General features: G+C 41.2%; 2 protein-coding genes across 2 annotated transcripts; both read right to left on the reverse strand.

Annotated features, from left to right (window-relative positions):
• Positions 1-875: 875 nt before the first annotated feature.
• Positions 876-7557, reverse strand: cenpk (centromere protein K). The gene is made up of 10 exons (XM_085789152.1): positions 7415-7557; positions 7043-7144; positions 6869-6925; positions 5417-5480; positions 5131-5177; positions 4930-5012; positions 4693-4791; positions 4459-4594; positions 4298-4351; positions 876-1183 (listed from the first exon to the last, which is right to left on the reverse strand). Exons 1-10 carry the CDS (start codon positions 7415-7417, stop codon positions 1028-1030), a joined length of 801 nt encoding a protein of 266 aa, XP_085645278.1. The 5' UTR covers positions 7418-7557; the 3' UTR covers positions 876-1027.
• A 4493-nt stretch (positions 7558-12050) lies between these two features.
• lbx1b (ladybird homeobox 1b) lies at positions 12051-14790 on the reverse strand. The gene is made up of 2 exons (XM_085789015.1): positions 14099-14790; positions 12051-13569 (listed from the first exon to the last, which is right to left on the reverse strand). Exons 1-2 carry the CDS (start codon positions 14424-14426, stop codon positions 13082-13084), a joined length of 816 nt encoding a protein of 271 aa, XP_085645141.1. The 5' UTR covers positions 14427-14790; the 3' UTR covers positions 12051-13081.
• Positions 14791-24961: the final 10171 nt, after the last annotated feature.

Below are 24961 nucleotides of genomic sequence, written 5' to 3' on the forward strand. Positions count from 1 at the left end.
CAAACACAGTATAACATCACATCACCACAGCTGCTTCACACGTTTATTGGACATCAACAAGACAAATATATACAAACATTTAAGACTGTGCATATATACAGTGACATGGGTATGTTAAGGCCTAAGAAATATCAGCTCTTAAAACTTTAAATAAAACTGAATTTGAGAGCAATTTATAGAAAAGAATAAACTGCATACACTCAGATTAGCTGCCAGACTAATAACAAAACTACTACAATGTTTTAATACAGTCCTGCAATAAACCCTTCCTCTTTCCTTGAAGGCTACATTGTTGAATGGATTTAATCTGTGGTGCTGTTGATTTATATTGTGTTATGTTACAGGTGTTTCTATCGTTTTGTCTGTCTCAATTGAGGGCGGGCTAAACAACAGACAGCCCTAATGCAATACATTTCAACATCACTACAAACTGTAGCCTCCACAGTAATAAGACAGGTGAGCCAGCACCACTTCAACAGTTTCAATAAAACTGATCATTAAACCTTTATAAAAGGACATTTTACAGGACTGTTACATTTATTTTTTAAGGTCTTAGTCTACATCAGTTTAACCTATGTGTTCCTAATAAACTGACAACTGAGGGTGCATTGCTCATTGCTACTTAAACTGACTTGACTTGAAATAAGTAGTTAAGAGTGATGGGAAGACCTTCAGCCATACTGAGTATTAATCTTGAGTTTATATCTATAAGTACAAAGCAATTTACAGTGGAAAAGCATCAACATGTATCTCTTATGCATAAGAATACTTCCATAACTTTAACTAAGATGTTATCAGAGTTGTTTTTTATAAAGACCAATGTTTTACTCTGTACATAACCTAAAAATACTAAATGGATAACGTAGAAAAAACTAGTTTAGTTATTCACTCTAACAGAGACTTATGCTGTCATTACAGTGAATCACTGATCTCCCTGATTGTTCAGCACTGATAGCACTTCACAAGAGAACAGAAATACTAACACTTGCAGATAAGTGGTGCTTGAGATGGAAAACGCACCAGTGCCTTAAAAGTAGTTTTCCAAGCGGATCTTAAAGTTGTTCTCTTGGTGCCTCACTGCGATGTCATAGCGTAGGAGGATCTCTATGTACGGGGGCCAGAATGTGTCATCGATCGTCACATAGGGGTCGTGTGGTGTGTTCAAGGCCTTGTTCATGAGCACCTGGAGGGGTGCAGAGGACAGTTAGATGGGAGTTAAACACATCATAGTCACAGTGCCGCTTTTCAAGATGGTGATGACTTATTTGATAATACATCCTGGACTGAGACAGGAAAGATTAAAAAGAGAGATGGCATGTGGCAAAGCTGCTGCCTCAAACTTAAATAATGTTTACATGATAGAATATTTACAAATTTATGCAATATGAAGTTGTGAATGGGACACTATTTTGTGGCTGAGAAAGAATACACTTGAACTTGAAGACTAGAAAAAGCAGAGCAGAGTCGGTTTTGTTGTTTGGTTTTTTTAAAGGAGAATTCCGGTCATTTTTGACCCCTAAATCGTTGTCCTGATAGTCACCCAGTGTTGGGGGAGCAAAAACGCGTCTAAAATTGATGCAGGCAAACCAGAGTTACACCATGGCTAGACGGCGCTAGGGATAGCAACAACGCTAACCTATGGGGGCAATTCTTTCAACCACAACAAACACTCAAAAAACAATCAAATATCTATGGTACATGAGTGGAATCCTTATGACACACCACTGAACTCATATAGTGTACAGTAAACAGTATAAACTTTGTGTTTTTGCATGTAATCACTCACCTCAGATAGCTGAACTCTGAAACATCCTGGAAAGACATTACTATCTGATCACAGAGCGCCTGCTCTCCCCGCCACAGAAACAAACACTTTTTCCTTGTTGTGATGATTTCTTTACAAAAATAAACGGTCTGAGATATTTTGGACATTACCACTGTGTCAGTGCCCGATCCGTACCCGGAACACGATCCGTTCCAGCGCTTCTGCGCATGCGCCGTTTTACGGCATTAGCTTCAAAGCTATGCTAACTGATAGCCTAGCAGTAGAGCAGCTAAAAGTCCGCCGTAGCGTTGTTAAAACGTCACTTTATTAATTTTAAATATTTTTTCATGCGAGAAAGTCACAGTTTAGAGTCCTAATCTGTGGTCAGTTTATCCAACTGACGTCTGTTTGGAAGTTTGCTCCGGTTTTGGGAGAAGTGCAGAGCTAGCTGGGAGCAGAGCTGGGAGCATAGCTGGGAGTAGCCACCGGGAGCTAACGTTAGCTCGCTGCTCGGCTCATCTCAGAGGCAGCAGCCGGCCGGCTGAGGTGATCGACCGGTCACCCAGACGTCGTCATGCCGGTGGAGAAAGCGAGCAGATTAATTTATGGTCTCATTGATTAGTTTGTGTAAATGAAAAGTGAAGCTTCAGGAGGAGCTGGTCAGAGGAGCAGTGCTGACTTGCTGCTGTCTGTATGTGCAGAAATCACCACATTTACATCAATAAATAAATGTTTTACAATTAACTGATCGGTCTACATTACATTTAATTTAATCAGAAATAGAACAGAGGGGAATTCGTTGCGACGTGCTTGTGTTTTTCCTCATAGAACGTCTCTGTTTTCATCCATATCCGCGGTGTCTGCCGTAAACTAAAAGATGGGGGGAGTGCGCATGTGCGTGCGCATGCGCAGAAGCGTCCTGGAACGGATTGTGTTCCGGGTACGGATCGGGCACTGACACACTGCACTGCTTGACCGTTTATTTTTGTAAAGAAATCATCCCTAGCGCCGGGTAGCCATGGTGTAATTCTGGTTTGCCTGCATCAATTTTAGTCACATTTTTTGCTCCCCCCAACACTGGGTGACCATCAGGACAAAAATAGCCATGTTTCCACTGCAGGAGTTCCTGATAAAGGGAGTAGGAACTCCTACAGGAACCGTCCTCTCACTCGGCCCTCTCAGTGGCCGTGTCTCCACTGCAGAGTAGGACCCCTCGGCGACGTCATGAGTTTCGATCGCCGCTTAATCGTTGTGCGACGTCACCCAGGCAGGTCACAAGCACATGCACAAAAATCATAACAACAACGAAGAAGGATGGAAGGAGCTGAGGTGGTAGGCGCGTTTCTGGTTTGTGTGTTTGTGCGCATGGCGGTTGATTGTAATCCTGCTTGAGTTTTTTTTTTTTTTTACTTTTCACGGCATTGTTTTTCGGCGTGATGGATCCCCAGTGTGTCGAGGTGCGCTGATATTTTCATTTCGCCACGATGACTCAAACCTCCTCTGAATCTCCTCGGTGCTGTAGACTGCAATCAATGTCTGCACCTCATCGTCGGTCCATTTGTCGTACATCTTCCTGCTGTTTTCTTGTTGTTTACAGCGGTGTCTGCTAGGCTAATGCTCTCCTTCTGCTCCCCCTTTTAAAAATGCCGGTTGTTTTGGTGCTTTCTGGTAGCGTCAGAGCCTGCTCTAGCTTTAGCCAATCAGTGCCGGGTTAACCTCGAGCCCCACCCAGGAGCTTTTCAGGCTTTTCTACCCTGGAGTAGGTACTCCGTTGGCCCCTGTAAAAGTTCCTGTAAATGGCCCTGTGGGGGAGGTTCCTGCAGTGGAGACACACACCAACGGGGCTGGCCCCGTAAAATTAACCCGAAGTTCCTGCAGTGGACACGCGCCTAATGTTACTAAAAACGGAAAAACGGCTGGAAAAAAGAGAGAATAACTCAGTAAAAGATGAGAGTAGCAGTAGGCCTGGTAAAAAAAAAAAAGAGTGGTAAATAGGCGATCGCGGGATTATGTGACGATCGAGACGGCATTTTTTTTTTAAAGAAAGCGTCTATACTGACAGAAAAAAACAACATGAGCAGTAAAAAAATAAAAAAAAACGCTGCACAACGACCACGCAATGATCGAAACTGTTGCACATCGCCGTTAGGGCCCAGTGGGTCCTGTCTGCAGTGGAGACACGGCCACCGAGAGGGCCGAGTGAGAGGACGGTTCCTGTAGAAGTTCCTACCCCCTCCTTTTACCAGGAACTGCTGCAGTGGAAACGCGGCTTAAGTGGACCATTAATCACTCTCTTATCCTGACAGAATTACAAAAGCTTTTATGTATTGTGTTGAGAATTATATTTGCAATGGAAACTTTGAAAAAAAAAGTCTCATCTTCCTAAGAAAAATGCAACATTACATAAAACCTCACTGGCAGACCAGTCACCTTTTATCTTAGATGAACAAAACTAAACACTGGATGGTTTCAGTTAAACAAAGAAACAAAAAAATCCACATCAGCTGTGATAATGTGGTGCAAGAAACTCACCTCCAGAATTTCATTGAGTGGAATCAAGTTTTCATTTAACTCCGGTTCAATGTTCTGAAAAAGAATAAATGATAAGCAACATTGGAGTAGTGACAGCACGTTTCCACACAAGCAGGGCTACAAAAGCACAAACAACCATGAAACACAACACATCACTGTACCTTCTTCTTCCTGCTCGCGCTGGATTCATTCTGCGGCAGAGGAGCATGGTTCTCCAGGACGTCCCCCAGCGTCTCCATCAACCTGTCCTGGTAGACTTTCAGTTTCTGAATGTTTGCCTTTTTGTCAAGCAGTACACTGTGGAACACACGTTCACACACTTCATTATTTAATTATTGAGTGTCAGTCTTCACATGCCTCTATGGCTCTACAGGAGACTTGGCCATCACACTCACCCATGTTTTGATAATTTCTCTTTTTCCGTTTTAAGTCCTTCAACATGAGCGGTGGAAGCTTTCAGCACCTGCTTCTTCTCCTCCAGCCACCTCTGTTCACTACAAAACACAAACATGAAACATTCAGAGCAAAATAGACAAGAAGCCTGTTCATTCACCTCTGAGAAGCTGATATGTAGCAAGAGGCAGGATGGCAGAGTGAAGGAGAGGCAGCAGTATAATCAAGAGGTTACGTACAGTTCTTTAGTTTCTCTCAGTTTGTCTCTTTTTGCTTCACAGCAAGGAAGAACCAGCTCAAGTTCAGAGCACAGCTTGAGCATCTGTGGGAAACAAAGTAGGACAAATGCACTGCGTAACTAAAGCAACACACTTTTATTTGGCATTTTAGTGAGATATATTATATTCAATGATGTAGTTTGCATAAATACATAAACATACCTCCTCTTTTCCAGCTTGTAGTAAAACTTCTGAATTTGTTGCCAACACTGAACGGTGCAAATTAAGTAAATAGATTTTAAGAATGCAGATTTTGTCATATCAAACACTGCATACAGCAGATGTAACAATTGTAATTTCAAAGTGACTTAAAAACAATTAGCCTAAATCACAAAAATCTGAAATGAAATCTGGTGGTAATGGTTTGTGATAGTCATACCTCAGTTGCAAAGATTCATATTAGATTATGGTTACAGCTTCGATCGCAGTGTTTTTATCGAGGACTTACATTTTGGTTTCTCTGTCTGCCAATTCTTCCGTTCAGCTTCTGTTGCCGTCAGTCGATTTACTGACTGTTGATGTTGAATATGCACAAAACACAACACATTTAGACAACCACTGAAGGTATTGAAGAGATATTAAGTTATTGATAGACACAAATATCAAATTCCACCTCCTTATCTACATCCAAATAATTGACCAAAAAAGACACCTTGAGTTTCGACCATTTAATTGAAAGGTTGTATTCTAAAATGATATCTAATGCATATAAATGATTAGGTGATTATGGGAAATTAAATGAAAACTTTTTTGACAGCTAATTTATCGTTCAAAGCAGAAATATTAAACATTCACTGGCTGCAGTTTCTTTAATGTGATGATTTATACTGTAACTGGATGTCAAACCACACTTTGTTTACTAAGCCCCGCGCTGTGTCTGGATTCATTGCCTCCGATTTTCTTAAAACGACCAGGTCCTCCTCGGTGATCGCGGCATGATGTTCCGTTTTGTCGTGGCCCGCTCTCCTGAGAGACTTAATGAGTCCACTAAACACGTTGTTAGACGTTGTGAACTCAGTGTCCTGCATTAGACACCATGCGCGACTGAGAGGAGGGTCGTTGATGTACCGGTTGATGCCTGCCCTCAATCCGACGTAGCTGCTGATGGAGTAGTGCTGACCCTGGCTGTTTTTTGCTGACCCATAAAATTCACGAAGAATCCTGTTTAGTTCTTCTTTTGTAACAGTTACAAAATCTACGTCCTGCTTGGTGCTTTTCAGAAATTCCTGGAAACATCTGACAGCCCAAGACGTTGATCGGGACGTGGTCTGTTCGTTCCTGGACAGTTCCAGTTGATTGAGCTCTTCATGTGACATGGGCACAAATCTTTCTTCTTTTGTCATTTGGTTCTTCTCATCCTCCTCCAACCATTCATCCAAACTGAGACCGCCAAATAAATCAAAATTAACAACAAACGGATCCATTTTGTAGCGTATTTTTCAGCCGTTTCCTGCTCCAGCTCTGACAGTTACAATGTTGCCATGGAGATGGATACAATGTTGCCACAGACTTGGCGGAGTAATATTTTTAGTGATGAGTTAGGCGTGCTGTCATGCTGATTTGAGCACGTTCTAAATGTCTTGTTGACCAATCAGATTGCTTGGTCGGAACTACTTGTTGTATAATGAAACTTCATGTACCAGTATTTGGACTGGCGATTGAATGAAACAACACTGAAACACATCTCACTGTGCTGCAATAATAACAACACAGGCCTACACTTCCCATTGATATCTGCAATTTAACAGATCATATCATGAATCAAGAAAAGTGTTAGCAAACTTCTTTGTTAAAACTTTTCATTTGAATGTCTTCCATGCATTATCTGTGCCATCCGGAGGACACTGCAGAGACAATGAAGTTCGTAAATGAGCAGGCAGTGAGTGATCAGTGACCTCACCTGCTCTTGTGTGTTCTCGCAGGAATCTGGTTCACACACGATGATCTCATGCTGAAGCTGCAACACAGAGACGCACAGTTTGCACTTTAAACCTCTCATGTACTCCTCTCGTGTTTGGCTAAAGGCTAAAGGTTGGCTAAAGGTTTGGTTTGGTTTAAACGCGGGGTCATTTACCTTTTCCAGCTGAGCGAACCGCTCCTCACACAGCTCCAGCAGCTCAGACTGCGCAGCCTCCGACAGCTCAGCCGCTGGCTTACCGCCTAGTTGCATCTCGGCCTCCACACGGAAACACAACAAGTCAAATAACTCTCCGTTTCAAGTCTTTTTCTTTTAATATTGACTAAGTAAAGCGCAGGCAAAGCTGGCACAGTGGGCTGGTCAGGTCTGGTTGGTTGTTCGTACTCAGCTCACCGTGGGTCGATGAAAATGTGTGAGTTGGAGTTAACAGAGCGGATATTTCCGGTAATTAATTAGCAAACATCGTAGTCAATGTTATTATATACATGTGTGAATCAGGTGAATTGGAAAAAGGTCCTGTAGTCTTACCATAACTTATATTTTCTCTTCAGCCAGCGGACCACAACAACAGTCGCCTCCTTTTCAAATTACCGCCAACTTTGATGACGTGTGGCCTGCGACAGCGCGCAGTGATGAGGCGCTTCAGTGCTGCGTTGAAGCTGCGCAGGACCCAGCAAGTAGGTTACCAGTGTTTATAGCCTTGGTTTACAGTCTGTGGTTTACATGTATGATTTGCACGTTAGGTCTGAAACTCCACTGCCAAATATTTGTCTGGCAGGTTTCCACTGAGGCTGTAGTTTCTGGGGAAGTGATTAAGTCAGTAGCTACAGAACAACTGCTGCTTCCCTACCTGTAAAAGACACAGGATGAATCTTTACAGAAATGCAGAAATCCTATTTATCCCCACTACCTTCTACTATGGCCTGTCGGCTAGTTATGTTGAAGATCAGTCTTATACAATACCTAGGCTACATGATTGAAAAATTGTCTATATCCTACAGGGAACCAAAGGTAAAATCATTCCCAATCAGAGAACTGCTTTAGCAACAATAATCCAACAAACTCCATTTTGCAACTATTTAAATTGACAATTTATTCTTTCTCTGGTGAAGTAAAAGTTTAACAACTTGAATGATGTTATCCAACTCTGTGAGCTAGTACACATAAGGCACAATGATGAGTATTTGAATTATGCTGTTAATTTTTTTTGTCCGTGTCCTATTCACGGAGCCTGTAAAACAGTGTGGATGTGTTCATCAGATGTTAGAGGGAGCATAGTGAAGGTCTGTTAATGACTGTGCACAAACTGTCCTTTTGGGTCCAAATGAGCTGGACAGTCATACAACATTACACAGTAGGGTGAAACTGCCACCAGAGGAGTAAGATTTCCATGAATATGGTATATGGCTATTACTGGCTCACAAAGTCTGATAAGACATTTCTTAATAAGAGTGAGAGGGAGAAACTGCCTGTCCACTAAGCCTATAAAGACTGTACTGAACTCTCACCCAAGTCAAACTTAATTGCCAATAATTTTGCAGATTTTCAGAACAAGACTAAATTTACTTTGGGGGAAACCATATAGCAGCAGTTAAGTTTGTTAGCACGTCACAGTCTGAGACTTGTTTTTCATACATTTTCTAAAGCAGCTTAAATCTTCCACAACCTGTCAAATCAGACCAACTGTGATGATGCATTGCAAAATATGTTTGCAAAATGAAATATTTATGTAATTATTTAATTCTGTAAAACACACACACACACACACACACACACACACACACACACACACACACACACACACACACACACACACACACACACACACACACACACAGGCACCATGGCTGATTAACTGCTCAGTGTAGTGGAGTTCACTGTCAAATAAACACCAGCAGGTGTCTCTGTTTGCCTCTCTCCTCGGTGGCCAAGCAGCTGACTGGAGTTTGCAGCTCTTGTTAAACATCTGCACTATCTTGTTTTTTTTCCACCACTCCCCCCCTGTTTTTCATTTCATGTCACAGCCAGTTTTTCACAACCAGCATTTTGGTCTGACTCCTGATTTAAATGATGGATAAGTTAGATTGGGATGTGCCCCCAGATCAGTTCCACTTACATCACAAACACCTCATGTTCACCCCACTGTTCATTTATCATCATAAGTGTTTTGTTCTGTAAAATTAAGTTTTCAAGTTATTACGTTATTATTTATAACTTTACCACCTAAGGTCACTTAGGTTCACTTGAAAACCTCTTTGCATTTAAGTTATTTGGCTGAATTAACTTCATGTTACATCGATCTGCACATTGTTTTCTGAAGCCTTTTGTTTATTTGGTTTTTACATCTCACAGTGTCAGTTTGGAAGCTGTTTCAGCATTTATAAAATTGCTCTTTTTTATAGTTCAGCTGCCTCTCTGTAATATTTAACATCCCACAAACTTCAGACGCCTGTGATGTGAAACCTGCTGCTGCCTCAAAGACTGTATCACTGCGGCAGAGTGACTTCCACATGAACTAGCTGGCAGTCTATTTAAAGTTATTACTACTAAACAGAACAGAAATGTTTGTGCATTAGCCAGTCCGCATCTCCTTTTCCTTTCTCTTTCACTGTTTATTTATATTACACAGGCACACATGACTCTGCTGTTATTTGATCTATCAGTGGATTTGATGCAGCACGACTAGAGAAGCAATGTCCAAACAGCCAGGCTGACTTTCTTACAGTAGCTAATGTTTGAATCTGGAGGACACACTGCAGTATGAGTGGGGAATGTGCATATTTACTGATTTTCCTGTTATATGTTTTAGAGCTTCAGCCAAAAAATCACATAGCCTGGATTATTTGAATGATCAACTAGAATTTGATTAATATGCAAATTTGTGAACAAACCGTTCCATTTGAGCCTTCAGCGCAGCCTAATTAATCAACAGTTAAAGGAAATTAATACATACATCAATTCTGTCAGGAACATGCTTAGTTCAATCGCCCGTAAAATTGAAGTTTGAAGTATTAACTGGCTCCACAGGAAGGCTATGATTAAAACTCTACAATTCAGCTCTATTTAGATATATAGAGTGATTTAACTCCATGCAGGCAAATATAAAGTCATTTACAGACATCCTCTTTATACTTATTCAATAATAATAATAAAAATAATAATAATAATAGACAGTTGATATTGATATATATTATTGTGTTTTTTTCCTGCAAACATTAAACTAATTGATTCCATGTCGTGCTGAAATGCATTTGACCAGTGTCTAATCTACACTTTGTACCTGAGACTGTCAACAAGGTGCAAATAATAAAAGAGAGAGGAAAAACAGACAGACATAGAAGGGGAGAGAGAGAGAGAGAGAGAGAGAGAGAGAGAATAAAAAGGGGAGGGGAGAGATGAAGAGAGAGGGCTGTACTATTGTTTCAGTAGGGACTCATGCATCAAACTTCAATTTTCCGGACGATTGAAGTAGTGATTTTTTCCATCTTGAAGTGAAATACTGAAATACACTTAAGACCTCCAGATTAATTACCACGAAGTGGTCCCTCAGACTGTAGTATTACTTATCAGCGGGCCCGCCTGACAAGCCCTCATAAAATAAGCAAGTGAAATCCATAAACTTAGGCTGCCTTAACACTCTCTCCCTTCATAAATATGCTTGATTCAGAATAGGCTGCAGAAACACACACACACACACACACACACACACACACACACACACACACACACGCAATATCAATATAGTATTCAAAGAATAATATTTAGTTTTCTTTTGAGGTAGGTATAGAATCAAAGTTTACATCGTTTGATTAACAAAACATTTAGTTAGCGTTTTATGACATATTACAGCAAGTAATATGTTATAAAACGCTAACTAACTAACTAAATGTAGAAAGAGAGAGAAATACTTCCATCAACAGGGAATTATATAACTATATTCTTCTATAGGCTATATTACTAAAGTAAAACTACAAAAGCTGTAAAAACAAAAAGAAAAAACTAACACTATAAAACACCTCACAAGAAGACAGCTCTACTTATCATTTCTGTTAACAAAGAGGGTTAAACGGGAGGTAGCCTTTTGAGTTGACTCTCTCTCTCACATCACCATGTTTTCAGCTTCATTAAACTCCTTAAAGACAAAAGAAATAAAGAGGCAGGAGAAGAAGAAAAAGATGAGAAGAAAACAAACAAAAGGCTCCTAACCAGACTTTGGCATAAATGTCACAGTCTAAACTCTTTATGGCTCCCTACTTAACATTAAAAACACTTGCAACAAAATCCATTTCTTGTTTGGAAACGTTCTTGGACAGAAGTCAAACATATTATTCCACAGCTAAAAAGCAGAGAAAGACAGGCGGCTACAAAAAGGGCCAGTTTCATTGTAATTCATTGACTTGTTCAAAACGCCAGGCAAAGAAAAGGGCTAGACATTAATAGCCGCAGATGCCCTCATGAAGGGAGAGTCTATGTCGGCATTATGGCCTTTGTTCGCACCCAGTTAAACTGTTTAAATGGAGGGTTAACTCAATCCATCAAATTGTCTGAAATTGTGAGGAAATTTCAAAAACCATATGGCCTCCAAACGTTTGCGTCCTTTTTGTGCGGTGGGACACACTTGTCTCAGTATTGCTGCCTGCGGGGGACCGGCCCTGCTCCTTTGTGGCTCGTCCCATCAGGGAACGCTGCTCATTTGTCCCCACTTTTCATGCTTTACGCTCAAAATTACGGCCCAGTCCCGCAGAACAAAAAAGGTCTATAAAGGCCCGGAGAAACTGGCCCAAAACTTTGTGTTTTTGTGGCATCCTCGTCTTTTTTCCCCCGGCACCAGATTTGTGTTTCTCACATAAATTTTTGTCACGAATGGAGAAACACGTCTAAGGGTCAAGAAGCCACGATACGCATTTAGGATGTGAAAGGGGACGTGAGATTCCCGGCCACAAAATGTTTAGAGCATCCTAGTAGAAAAGACACAAAGGGACAAAATAGTTGAGTATAATAACTCTAAATGGGCCGCTTTTGATACACTTACCCGCCCACATTTGGCAAGGAGAGCATGTTTTCAAAATATTTTTTTGTCTGCAATAATAAAGAAGACCCCAGGCTATTATATCCAGAATAAAAACCTCCATATTAATTCAAGAATTGCAACAGAAAAAAAATATATTCAGAAAAGCCATTTTATTCCCATAGTAGCCTATATACATTACAGTCTGTGCATTGGTTTTCAAATAATGTCCTGATTTTAGAAAGGCACTTACAGGTGTACAAAACATAACAAATTTATAACTGTAAATCTATTGTATCCAAACAATAAATCTAAAAAGTAGCCTATAGCTTGTCAAAATCACCGCAATATGAATTGTTGTTTCTCGCCATCGCTTTGAGCATTCCCATAAAACGCGGAGCTGTGAATGTCCCAGTTTGCCTTTTCCGATCATCATCATCATCATCATGCACCGCAGCATCGGAACCAAGTGAGCTGAAGTCAAGGGTTACAGTCAGGTGATGATGATGATGATGATGATGATGATGATGAAGAGGAGGAGGAAGAGGAAGAGGAGGAGAAGGAGAGCCGGCAGTGACAAAAAACAGAAAAGACTCAATGGCGACTTGGCTCACAGGAAACACAAAAGCATTTAAATTAAAAAATAAAAGTAATAATCATGTAAAAATAAATAGATAATGATCACAAATCAAATCATGCATTTACATGCAAAAACATGGAAAACTGGAGCACTTTGATAGTGGTGTGTGTGTGTGTGTGTGTGTGTGTGTGAGGGGTAGGCCTTTAGGAAAAGCAATGAAACAGGTGTGTGTGTGTGTGTGTGTGTGTGTGTGTGTGTGTGTGTGTGTGTGTGTAGGTGTGTGTGTGTGTGTGTGCGTGCGCGCGCGCGCGGATGTGTTGGTCTATAGTGTAAAAAAATAATAAGTTCATGTCATCTCAGACCATATTGCTTTGATTGCAAGAAGTTACAGTTTGCTAACGAATACATTGTAAAATACCACTGCATATTTCTTGTTCTGTGTTCATGCTTCACTATGAATAGGTCTATCTGTGCCGATATAAAAGTCATTACATTTTGGTACATGTTCTGAGATATGGTATACAATATAAGCAGTAAGATACAAGTCCTCGGGAGGGTTTTAAATCGTCCTTTTGTGTGATGGACTTCTCAGCCTCACGCTGCGCCATCAGTCATCCACATCAATCTCCACGTCCTCGTCCTCTGAGCACTCTTTACTAGTTGTGTGGTCTGAGAACGGAGACAGCGGCGACGACCGCAGTTTCTGAGCGAGCTCGTGCTCCTGCTGGCCTCCCCGCGCGGGGGACTCGGCTCGCGGGTGGCCCAGTGTGCCGTTGGCGCATTTCTCCAGGTCCGCCAGCTTGGCCAGCTTGTCCAAGGGGACCTGGCCTACGGCCTTTGCCGACTCCACGTCGGCCTTCATCTCCTCCAGGTCCCGTTTTAGCTTGGCCCTGCGGTTCTGAAACCACGTGATGACCTGCGCGTTCGTCAGGCCCAGCTGCTGCGCGATCTGGTCCCGGTCTGCGGGGGACAGGTACTTCTGGTACAGGAAGCGCTTCTCCAGCTCGTAGATCTGGTGATTGGTGAACGCCGTCCGAGACTTCCGACGCTTCTTCGGGGTGCTCCTCTGGCCGAACAGAGTCATCCCGTCCCGGCCTGTGAGGGAGAGAGAGAGAGAGGGGGGCTCAGTGAGAATCACCGGCTCATGCAGGTGCACTGCTGCACCGACGCGCGCAAACCTGATCCTAACCGAAAAATTATAACCATGAATGTGATCTGTTAAACACAGAAAGCCCTAAAGCTCTTATAGAGCAGGTGATTACATTACAGGAATATTACATAGGCACCACCGGGAAATATAGAACATCACACACGAGGCCTTAATATTAAATAAAAGCGGTGGCGATTCATTTTTGCTGAGGAATCAGCAGAGAAAATCACGCCTTTGTCCGATTAGACATCTCTAAATGAAAACTAGCACTCCTGAATTCAAAAGAAAAATATCCCTGGCTGCTCCATTTAGGCTAATTCATATATTCCATCAGCCCATAAAGTGCAAAAAAAATATAAAGAGCAAGCAAAAAGTCATTTTCTGTGTGGTTTAGGCCCTTGGATAAGAAAAGGGGGTGAGAGCATTTAAAAAAAGGAGTATATCTCAATGGTTTTCAGTGGGATGGAGATTTACCTTCTGCAGCCTGTAACACGCTGACTTCCAGCCCCTTGAAGGTCTTGCTGGCCAGCTCCTCCAGCGCGCAGAGCGGGGAGGTCTGGGTGAGCAGAGCCCGGCTGGACAGAGGGATGCTGGACGATCGGTGCTTGTCAGAAGACGAAATGAGGTGAGCTGTGCCGCAAATTGTGTAACTTCGTTTCACAGACGGTTTGTTGAGGATGTCCTCGATGCTGAAGGGGGTCAGCGGCTTGTTGGAGTTGGCAGGAGGCGGCAAGTGGTCCAGCGGACTTCGCCTCCTGTTTTCCACTGCATCACATTTGGCCACCTCTTTGGATGTCATCATTGGTTGTGCGGCAGAGTTTATACTGGACTGAAGTTGAAAAAATATTCAGCGGTTGAAAACGAGGGGGAAAAGTCACATAACAGTTTGAGGGTGGGGGGTTAGAAAAAATAAAACAAAGAAAAGACACGGAATGGGGAGAAAGAAGAAAAGAAAAATCTTATTCCAAAACGGGCTGTCTCCAAAGTGTCGATCCTCGGGAGCAGCAAGTCCGCAGGAGTGAGATGCCTCCCTGAAAATGGCGAGGTCCAAAGAGCTGACGATTACTAACAAGTTATCATTGATTGGTAGGTAATCAATTATCTCCAGTGGCACTTTCGCCCTCTTCCCTTTCACTCTTTGACTATGTTGCAGTCCAGTGCAGGGCTTTTTGCGACTGGGGGTGTCCCATTAATTAGGACGCATGGCTGGAAGGAGGAGGAGCCCGGCGGAATTATAATGCTTTGTGCTCTTATCATCTTTGGTCTAATTTAGTCGTGTGGTGAGATACCGGAATAGGTAGGCTATATGGGGTAAATGAGGGGAAGCAGAAAGAGAGGGAGAGAAAGAGAGAGAGAGAAGGAGAGAGAGAGAGATGAGGGGGAGAGAAATCACAATGCGTGTAGCCTATTTAAGCGTTTTTACGCGTAAAACTTGAGTTTCAGTTGAGCAGCAGGAGTTTCTAGTCCTTTATTGAAAACTATTTGGATTATCCGGATGGTGTCAAAAAGACAGGTCGGCTCAAGCGTTAGTTTAGCTGCCGCAGCTCTAGTTAGAAGGATATTTCCCTCGACCCAAAGCGTGGATGATCCTTTGTTTTATAAAGGTAATGTAGAGCTGGGCCATATATCAGCTCTGATGATACCTCCTCTGGGGCGGGAGAGAAGGAGCAGCATGCATCCCTCTCAGCAACGCCAAATCCGGGCCATAACTCAGGCGAAAGGGCTCCTTTTATATCATCCGAGAAATAGTTCATCTCCTCTCAAATTTCCCCGCGTCCTCCAGCAGGTTTGACATGATGGCTTTATTTTGGTGCTGCTCTGAAAAATCGAATAAGAAAACGAATTTATGCAGCAGGACGAATTATGGGCTCTGAAGCCTGTGTGGTGTTTTTTTTTTTTTTTTTTTTCTTTAAACAAAATGATCTTTTTTTAATGCACAGGAGGAAATGATTGTTTTTCATCTCATGTCGTTTCAATTTGAATTTAATCTTTATTATAGCAAAGTTGTCGGTAATTTCAAAGTGGAAAAAAATGAACTATTGCTCATAAACCTCTCACATAAGACTAGGCTATAATAGTAATAGTAATTATTATTATTACTATTATTAACATCATTATTAGCAGCCAGTATTTGGTGTCCTTCGTTGTTAATGCTACCGCTGTCATTTCAATAGAGAAAGCTTTATTTGTTTAGCTTCATAATGATGTCAGAGGCTGGAAGTCAGTATCGCAATGTTTATAGTTACACGTCACTAATGGACGCGCCGGAGAAAATAAATAACAGGACGATGATGATGATGATGATGATGATGGTGGTGGTGGTGATGATGCTGCGAGGTGCATGGTCACATTTTCATATTTGGATTTTGCCGATTGTTTTTTTTTCTTTCTTTCTTTCTTTTTTGTTGCTTTAAATGTTGTTTCTTTTTAAAAAAAAATTATGTCCAGTGTATTTTACCATCCAGTTCCTCTGCTTTAGATCACAGCATCTTATATCATTAATTTGATATTATCCGACCACACGTTCTGAACAGGGCTCAGAGGGGGCAACACTGGAAACACAAACTAACGAAAAAGTGATGTAAAGACATTTTATTTTGACAGTCTGCCCCCTCACCCCCCCGATTATATTAATTCAGATTAAAACAACAATTGGATGAGTATGAAGACCTTCATTTTAATGAGATGTTTACTTTTCGTTTAAAAATAAGAATGAGAGAATGAGTAAAAGAAAGAGAAAAAGAGATAGAGATTCACTCTCCGTTTTAACTTCTTTTTTTCTTATTCTTTTTTTTCCTATTAGGTTATGGAAGCAAAAAGCAGCAGCAGCCACTTTAAAGCTTCCACAGTGTGTGTTTGCTGCTGGTGGGGGGTGAGATCTGATTTTAGAAGTGGAGGTGTTCAGCTGCTGGAATACAACTCGCTACATTTGTTTGTCACAGATTTTTTTTTTCTTTTTCTTTTGTTTACCTTTCCCAAACACCCACTAAATGTCTCCACTGTTACTAAAAAAAGAAAGAAAGAAAGAGAAAAATACTGTTGAAAAAGCCATGCAGGAGGAATGAACAGGCTGATTAAATAATAACAACAATGGTGACAATAATATTTGGCAGGCCCTCTACATTATATTGTCAGCTGATTATTTTAAACTAGTTTCATTTTATAATATTATAATAACTGGTAACCTATCTGACAATTCAATAGACTTTCAAAAATGAATATTTACAAAACCATTATATTTCATCACTCACCACTTAACACATTTATAACCCAGTTGGTAATTGAGAATGAAAATATAAATAATAAACAATGAAAAAAAGGTTTATTACCAATGTTGTAATTTTATTCTTTATCTTTTTTAAATAACCAAACTATAAAACACATCAAGTGGTGCACAGGGGCATTATAAAGTCCAAGGCAACGTTTCTTCACTGTTCATCAAAATGAGTGTGTTTCCAGGTGGAGGCAGGTTGTAGATGGAGGATCATGGTGTTCAGTGCTGCACCAGCCTGTTTATTAAAGACAGATATTTGTGGTGGTGTGTCATCGTCTCTGTCTCTGGCTTGCCAAGGTCAACGACACGGCCGGCCTCTCAGCTCTCCTTTAGCCAGAGAACTTAATCTCTTAAGCTACTAGACTGTGTAGGGGACAGGACACACCACATCACTGACTCTGTCATACACTCATATGATCACTCATGATCTCTGCTCTCTGACGTGTCTAATGGATGCTTATGGGTCTAGTTGAGTTTATTTGGTTTGGTTGGAAGGTGTGCTGGATTGGATGTTGCTTGTTGGACTGGTATTCAAACGTGTCATAAACTCTAAAGATCTCTGGTTAGCCGTAATCCAGAGGAGTTAGTTTAATGTATTGACAGTATCCTGCAGATCTGCCATTCGTCATTCATCGTGCATTTACAGAACAAAACAGCTCCTTCTCTTTCCAACCAGGTGTTGATTTAGGCCTTCCACACTGCGGTCTGTTAGCTTAAAGTGCCATCCTGCAATATGTGTTAGTGACCTCATGCAGGACAGCGCTCACTGCAGGCTCAGACTGCCATCAGACAGCTGCAGGGGAAACTAGCCACATAGTAGCCATTTTGTGAGACCCCAAAGATGGGTGTCATGTCTCCTGTCTCCCAAAGGCCTGCCTGTTATCTCACATGACACCAGATATAGATACAGAGAGGGAGAGGGAGAGAGAGAGGGCCTAGCTGGCTCGGATGTGTCTCTCTGTTTAAAACATGTACTGTATAAATCACACGTCATTACCAGAGGTCACTGGCTGAGGTACACCATTGGATGGTTTCATCGCGAGGGCCAGTCTGGTTGGAGGAGAGTGGATTTATCTGGCAGTTGGATCTCTGGAGAGGCAGCCATATTTTATGTGGCTAGAGATGTAATAACAGGCCTCTGACAAATCCCTGACGGCCCGGCTCTGCCTGCCTCTGCCTCTGCCTCTGCCTCGCAGTGCAGGGCCACTGCTGCTGGAACAGTGGATCATAAGCAGCACCATTATCACTGTGATACACATGGACTGCTCACCAAACACTTTTCTCCAGAGGGGTGGGGGTGGGGGGTGCAATGACTTTCACATGTGTCTTGTTAAGGGGTCTGCTCGCCACAATTGCAATAAACATTTTCTCATCTACCTCTATTGGTTTGAAGCAATCATAGTTGTATGTGTCAGTGTCCTCAAACTCTGATTTATATTGAGTTGAGACCATAATTACAAATAACATAATACGTTACAGTAATGATAAAACAATGGCACATTGGGTGGGGGTGCAACAAAAGCTCTTAAATAGGGAATGAAAAAACATCAAATATCTTATATTAGTCTTTTCTATTTGTTTTTTTTGTTAGTTTTTTTCACAATTAAAATGTTAAATCTATAAGTTCAAAAAACACTAACACTTCCTCATTTTAATTAACTATGGCATCATAAGCTACTGGTCATACAAAGCCAAGTTCCTATATGTATGTATATATATATATATATATATATATATCTCTATCTCTGTATATATATATCTCTCTCTATATATATATATATATATATATATATATATATATATATATATACAAACACATATATATATACAAACACATATACAACACAAACAAATTCCATTGACTTCTATTGTTTAGAAGTGGCCATATAAATCCCAGAGATGGAAATTATAAATCTAAAAAAAAAAAAAATTGTTGCAGCCCTAATGGGCATCAAATTATTAGTCTTAAATGAAGTGCACATAAATAGTTAAGATATAAATATTGTCATGTAAAAATTCTCTAATAATATCAAAAGTCCTCAAATTGAGTCGTATTGTTATCAGCAAATAAGATCAAGATCAAAGATCTGGCCGTTTAACATTGTAAATGTATTAATAGCATTTATTTTTCATTACATTTGAACTACCTTGTACAAACATGTTTCAGATCTCACAACAAAATCACATTTTTATTTGTAAAGGTTTAATTGGCAAGAAACCAGCTGTCAGATTGATATAATGGGGGAGTATAAGTGTGAAGGTGAGAACAGAAATACTAAACTTACAAGTTGTAAAAATTACACTTCAGTACATTATATAAATTAATGTGTATGGTTTATTTGATTATGACCATATCTGGTTTAGGTGAACTGACCCTTTAATTGTGAAAAATGATCTGCACTTTTTATTTCTCCCTAAACTGAACAGAAATAGTTATTTTTCATGAGCTCTGACATAAGAAAAAAAACAACAACAAAAAACACTGACTTACTGATTGTGTCCAACCCCACAAACAAACCACAGAAATAAGCAAAAAAAGAAACATAAAGATTGGGTCAAACACACCAGTCAATAAATTACAAGCCACGACCTTATCCCCATGCAAGGAAAAGCAAAAACAGGTGCACAGTCTCCCAGGAAATACAAGAAGTGCAGAAGTTACCACATGGGGAGTGTATAATGTAGAGTTACTCTCTGCTTAAAGAAACCTTGTCACGGCTCTCTGGCTGGAGTAGTACAACATATACTCACCACCATGGACTCAATAAATAGCTTGACACTAATGTTTTAATGCTAAGAGGGTGCCAACATGTTTTTTTTTTCCTTTTTTCTTTTTTTTTTGTCTTTACTCATGATGGCAATAAAACCTGCACCACCTAAAATCTGCTCCCTGTGTATTACCTGGTGGAACAGTTGCTGCTCTCCCCCTCCTCTGCCAGCCAGTAACAGACTGGCTTCATGCCCCTGATCATACTGGTGTGGTTTGGGGCCTGTACACTTGTAGTTGGCGCATCCCGAACATAAGCATTCCTAATTTACAGAAAGCACATTTGAAACTGCACATATGTGGCCACTGGAAACGAGTCTGTGCCAGAGCAATTTTGACCACAACCCCATCTCTGAAAACATGTTTTTCCCTGTTTGGTTTTTTTCCCTCCTGTCTTTTCACAATCTGTCCTCTTCATTTAAAAGCGATCAGATTAACAGTCGTTTCCACATGTTTTCAGTGAACACTTCTCCCTGTGCTTCTCTATATTCACTGGCTGCTGATGAATCCCTCCGTGAGTGCCATAGCGCAGCGGCAGATAGTGCTTCATTTAAATGTTCTTTCTTTCTCATCTACACTTCACCATAAAACACAGTAAGCAGTGATGCTGAAGGATTGTGTTATTTGGGATGGCCAGGGTGGAAAAGATTATTCACCGCCTTTGGTAATAAAAACTGCCAGAGGAGAACTGGGGAGAATTATGACAGCAATCCTTTAGTTTTCGTTGGTGCAGGCTGTTTTTATTCTATTTATTTATTTATTTTGATGCAAAGTCTCACAAAGGAGGATAAAGATAAACCTTGAGGTGGGAAAACAACTGAAAATCCAATTAGTCACATTCAGAAGTGTAAATACCAGCTGCACTTCCTTTGATTACCATAGTGGAACGAAGTGGATTTGTAATACTTGAACAAACGCACAGTGTCATCATCTGGCTACTGACCTGAGATCCATCATCATTCAGGATATCTGATCAGGCTTCAGCCAATCCAGAAAGGAGAATCAATAATGCAGAGGTATGTCAGCCATCTTTCACCCAACCACAGCTTATATAATTCAAACATGTATTTAAAATAGGATAAGACCACGGGGCCACTCTAATTACATGAAGTGGCTTTGGGTTGTGTTAATTCAATGCCCATAGGGGCTTTTCCAATATGGCCGCATGGGAACAAATGCTGACAGGTCAGCTGTTCTTTCTGTGACGAGAGGAATGTCTCTCTTTCTTCTTCTCCTCGCTTCCTTCTTCTTCCTCATTCCCTCCATCCTTTGTCAATTATTTTCCTCCTTTTTTCTTTCCTCACTCTTCTTTACGTCAAGCCAACACACACACACGCACACGCGCACTGTCTTTGAGAGATGGCCTCTGTCTTTCAATTAGCCTGCAATGGCCCTCTTACAAGGCTGGCGTCTGGCGAGTAAGGCCCGCAGCAGATGCTGCTGTGGATTGGCCGTTCATCTGCAGCCTGCAGACTGTATTGAACAGTCATTAGGGTGGAGCTGACTATTCATGACAGAAGAAGTGCCTTTGTGTGGGAGGGGATGCTACTACATCAGGTTATCTTTATTCTCTTGTTCTCTGTGGGGTTTTTACAGTGGCGAAGAAAGGGGGCTCTGATCAGGAGGATAAACAGATAATGAATAGTGACTCTGACAGGCGTCTTTAGTGTGATTTCTTTTTAAATGCTTCTGTTGCAATGCTATAACAGATCATTTTGATCATAGCTTGTGAGGGAAAGGCAGAGTGAGAGATAGAAAGAGAGAGAGAGAGAAACAGCCACAGAGCAGCCCCCTGTTGGGCAGAAGAGCCACGAGCCAGTCTGTTGCATTTGTGTATGATTTGTCGACTCTCAGTGGGTCCGTTCATGAAGCACCTGGCAACCCTGCACAGAGGAATATGGTGGCTGCCATGACCATACACCAACACACACTCAACCATATGCCCCCATTGTCATTCCAATGAGCTCAGACAACATTCACTTTCCCCTCCTTTCAGCAAACTCTATCAATACAAACCCCATGTGGAGGGGCCCGGGTCAAGAGGGAGACTCACTACAAAGTGGCCGCTGACACACACAGAGGCACAAGCAGACACGCACACACACACACATGCATACATACATACACACACACACCATGCTGCCTCCCTCTGCTCCTCCTCCCCCTCCCCTCCTGAACCCCCGTAGGCTGGACTGAGGAAATGTGAATTAGCTTCATCAATGCAGAGGTTAACATTGCGCAAAGACGATGTTGACCTCTTGTTGTATTCTTGGTTTGATGTCTTTCTTAGGGCCAAACGCTTATGAATAAAAATGGCAAGGGGAGAGGTTGACAAAGGGATTTGTCTGACTAATGCCGAGGGAAAACCCCTCAGGGAAAGCCTGGTTAAACCCAACACCACTGAATCCCCCCTGCAGTATTATCAATCATGGAGTGGCTCACACAGCGTTGTTATTGTTTTTGCCATAATTGTGTCAGAATAGCTTTCATTTGTCTCTAATGAAAAGTGTCTGCATTCATCATGCTAATGCAGCGACAACATAAATATTACACATGGCGACCTATAGCACCTTCTTAAGTGTGTTCCATTGAAAAATGTGCATAAACATATGTGCTGCCAGATTGTCTCTGTGTAGTAACACACAATTTCATTTCACTTTAATATGTAAACAATGCGTCAATTCACCCACATCACAAAAAGACACGTGTCGTGGAAATTATGTATTTCCTTAAAGGAGAAATGAATAAATAAATGATGAAACAACAAGCAGTTGTCTTTTGTATTTTTAATAAAGTGATAACACCAAATATAGAGTATAACAGAGTTGGTCTATTACTGCTGGTACATACATCATAAGGGAGACACACACATACAGAAAAAAAGAAAAAGTGAAAAAGAAAAAGAGTACATTTACATCAGGTCAGTTGAAAGCTTACACACAAAAAGGCCATATATATAATATATTTATTAACAGCAGAATCTTATGTTTATAATAATGATAAATGTTGCTATACAGCATGGTGCTGTGTGGACATCCGGTTTTGGTTTTACATTTACAGATTTTTAGAGTTAACTTTATGCTTCTGTCCAATTAAACAGAGGTGAATGGAGCTATAATTATAACTGCAGCACCACAAAGTTCACTTCAAGAAGCATTACATTAGATAATCAACTAAACTAAAATCAACTATTTCTTTGGTCTAACATAGTTTGAAGAAGAATTGGTCACACTGAGGACACATTGCCACTGAAAAGTTTAAAAGTAACTTTAAGTCCATCCACCCTCATTTCCTTGGTGTGGGAGATTGCAACACAATCTTTTTTTGGAATATTTGCGAACTGACCCTTTAAACGATTAACTTGCAATGTGCTTGCATTCTTTACAATGTAAAAAAAAAAACCCAAAACATCTGATTTGTGTCAAATGACGCGTTAATTCAGCAATTTCCATGGCAGATTCAACAGAATCAGCATTAATTTTACAACCGGTTTTAAAAGGGATTGGATGACATCCTCTATAAAAGTGTTCATGGTAATAACCATTGGTAAGAACATTAACAGCAGAAAACCTGGGGCGAGAGGGGTGAGGCAGGTTCTCAACCTTTAACCCTGATATAATTGAAAAGCATGTCAGTGTTGGTTGGTTACACAGCAATTTAAAATGGTTTGTTTAAGAGTGATGCCACATTCAGAAACCAGAGCTTATCTCACAATTAAAAACAGACTTGTTGTGACTTTTTGTGTGTGTGTGTGTGTATGTGTGTAGATGCAGGTGCTCATCTTTGTCTCCGAGTCTTGTTTTTTGTGCGTGTGCAAACAAATTAAAGACTGCACACTCCCACACACACTCACACATTATATGCTCCACAGGGCCTGGGCTTGTCTTTATGAGTTTATTAAAAGCGTCTTGTTTCATATCATGCTCTCCCAGCAAAGAAGCACACACCCAGTAGATCATCACACTGTTATTGTAGGTAATTAAGTCCAAAAGTTGGTGTTATACGGCGCCTGTTGTGCATAAGCAAAATTGACCATTTTAATTGCCAAGGAAATATTTGCTAGCACTTTATCTAGCGTGAAAGATAGTATTACTCTTCTTAATATTGAAAGAGGAGGAGGACCCAGAGAAGATAGCACAGGCATTCATTATACTAACAGTCCCCTTTAAAAATGAATGGTAATGAGACACAACAGCTATTTACTTTTCTTTAATGCTGTGGCAAGTAGCTAGCAAGACCCCCCTCCTTCCTGCGAATGCCCCCGCTGCTGCCCTAAGCTTTTTAAATCTTTGGACTTGTTACACTGCAAAATACAACAGTGGCATTAAAAATGTAAGAGATATGAGTAGAGCTCAGACTCCTCATCCTCCTAGTGGCTGATTATCCTGCTAATCAGAGCAATCTGCTTTCTGCTGCTCCTTTATTCTCACTTATCGGTGTTATCATCATGGAGCAAAAAGAAAAAAAGCCACAACATCCTCATCCATCCATCATCATTTTCAGTCTCATATACCCATCCTCCCACTTCTTCTAGTTTTTCTGTCTTCTTGTTTGTCTCACTACCATGCAGTGTTCGTCACAGCGAGCCTCGGAAAAACCTGTGTCTCTCCCTCTCTCCCTAACAGATGAGTGTGGCCTGGAGGAGAAGGGCTGCCATTCATCCAGATCTGTGCCTGTTCCTGCCGTTTAAACCCGAGCAGGCTCGACTAATGCCCCTGCTTCACTTCTCCGCCGCGCTGCTGCTTTATAGGCTTTGTTCGAGGCTGCGCCTTTATTTCCCCCCCTCTATCCATCTTTTTCATATTTTTCACCTCCTAATTGCTCTCCCTCCTTCTCTCTTTCTCTCCACAGCTTTATTTCTGTCCTCTCATCCCACTCTTCCAACACTTTCTCTGCTTCTCTTGTGCTTTCATTTCATCACCTCTTTTACCTTTTTACCATCCCTCCTCAGCAGTTGCTTTCTCCATCTCCTCCTCCTCTGTGTTTTTTTTTTTTTAAACAGGGCCTTAGATGAGAAGTCGGTGGCGTTGAGCCGAGGAGGACACACTCCACTTAGATAAATATCCCCATTGCTCTGAGCAGAGCCAGGGAGATTTATTCATCCGCCGAGCTGGCAGAAAATTGACTTGTTTCATGGGGGCAGGCTAGTGACGCATTGCCATGAGAGGCAAAGAGACAGGAAAGAGGGAGGGAAGAGGAGAGATAAAGAATGATAAAGGGAGAGAGGCACATGGAGTGGGGGAGAGAGAGAGAGAGAGAAAGAAAGAAAGGAGGGAAAGAAACACGGCGGAGAGAA

The sequence above is a fragment of the Trachurus japonicus genome, chromosome 1 (assembly GCF_045865225.1).
Source record: "Trachurus japonicus isolate A0001 chromosome 1, Traja_1.0".
Taxonomy (NCBI): Eukaryota; Metazoa; Chordata; class Actinopteri; order Carangiformes; family Carangidae; genus Trachurus; species Trachurus japonicus.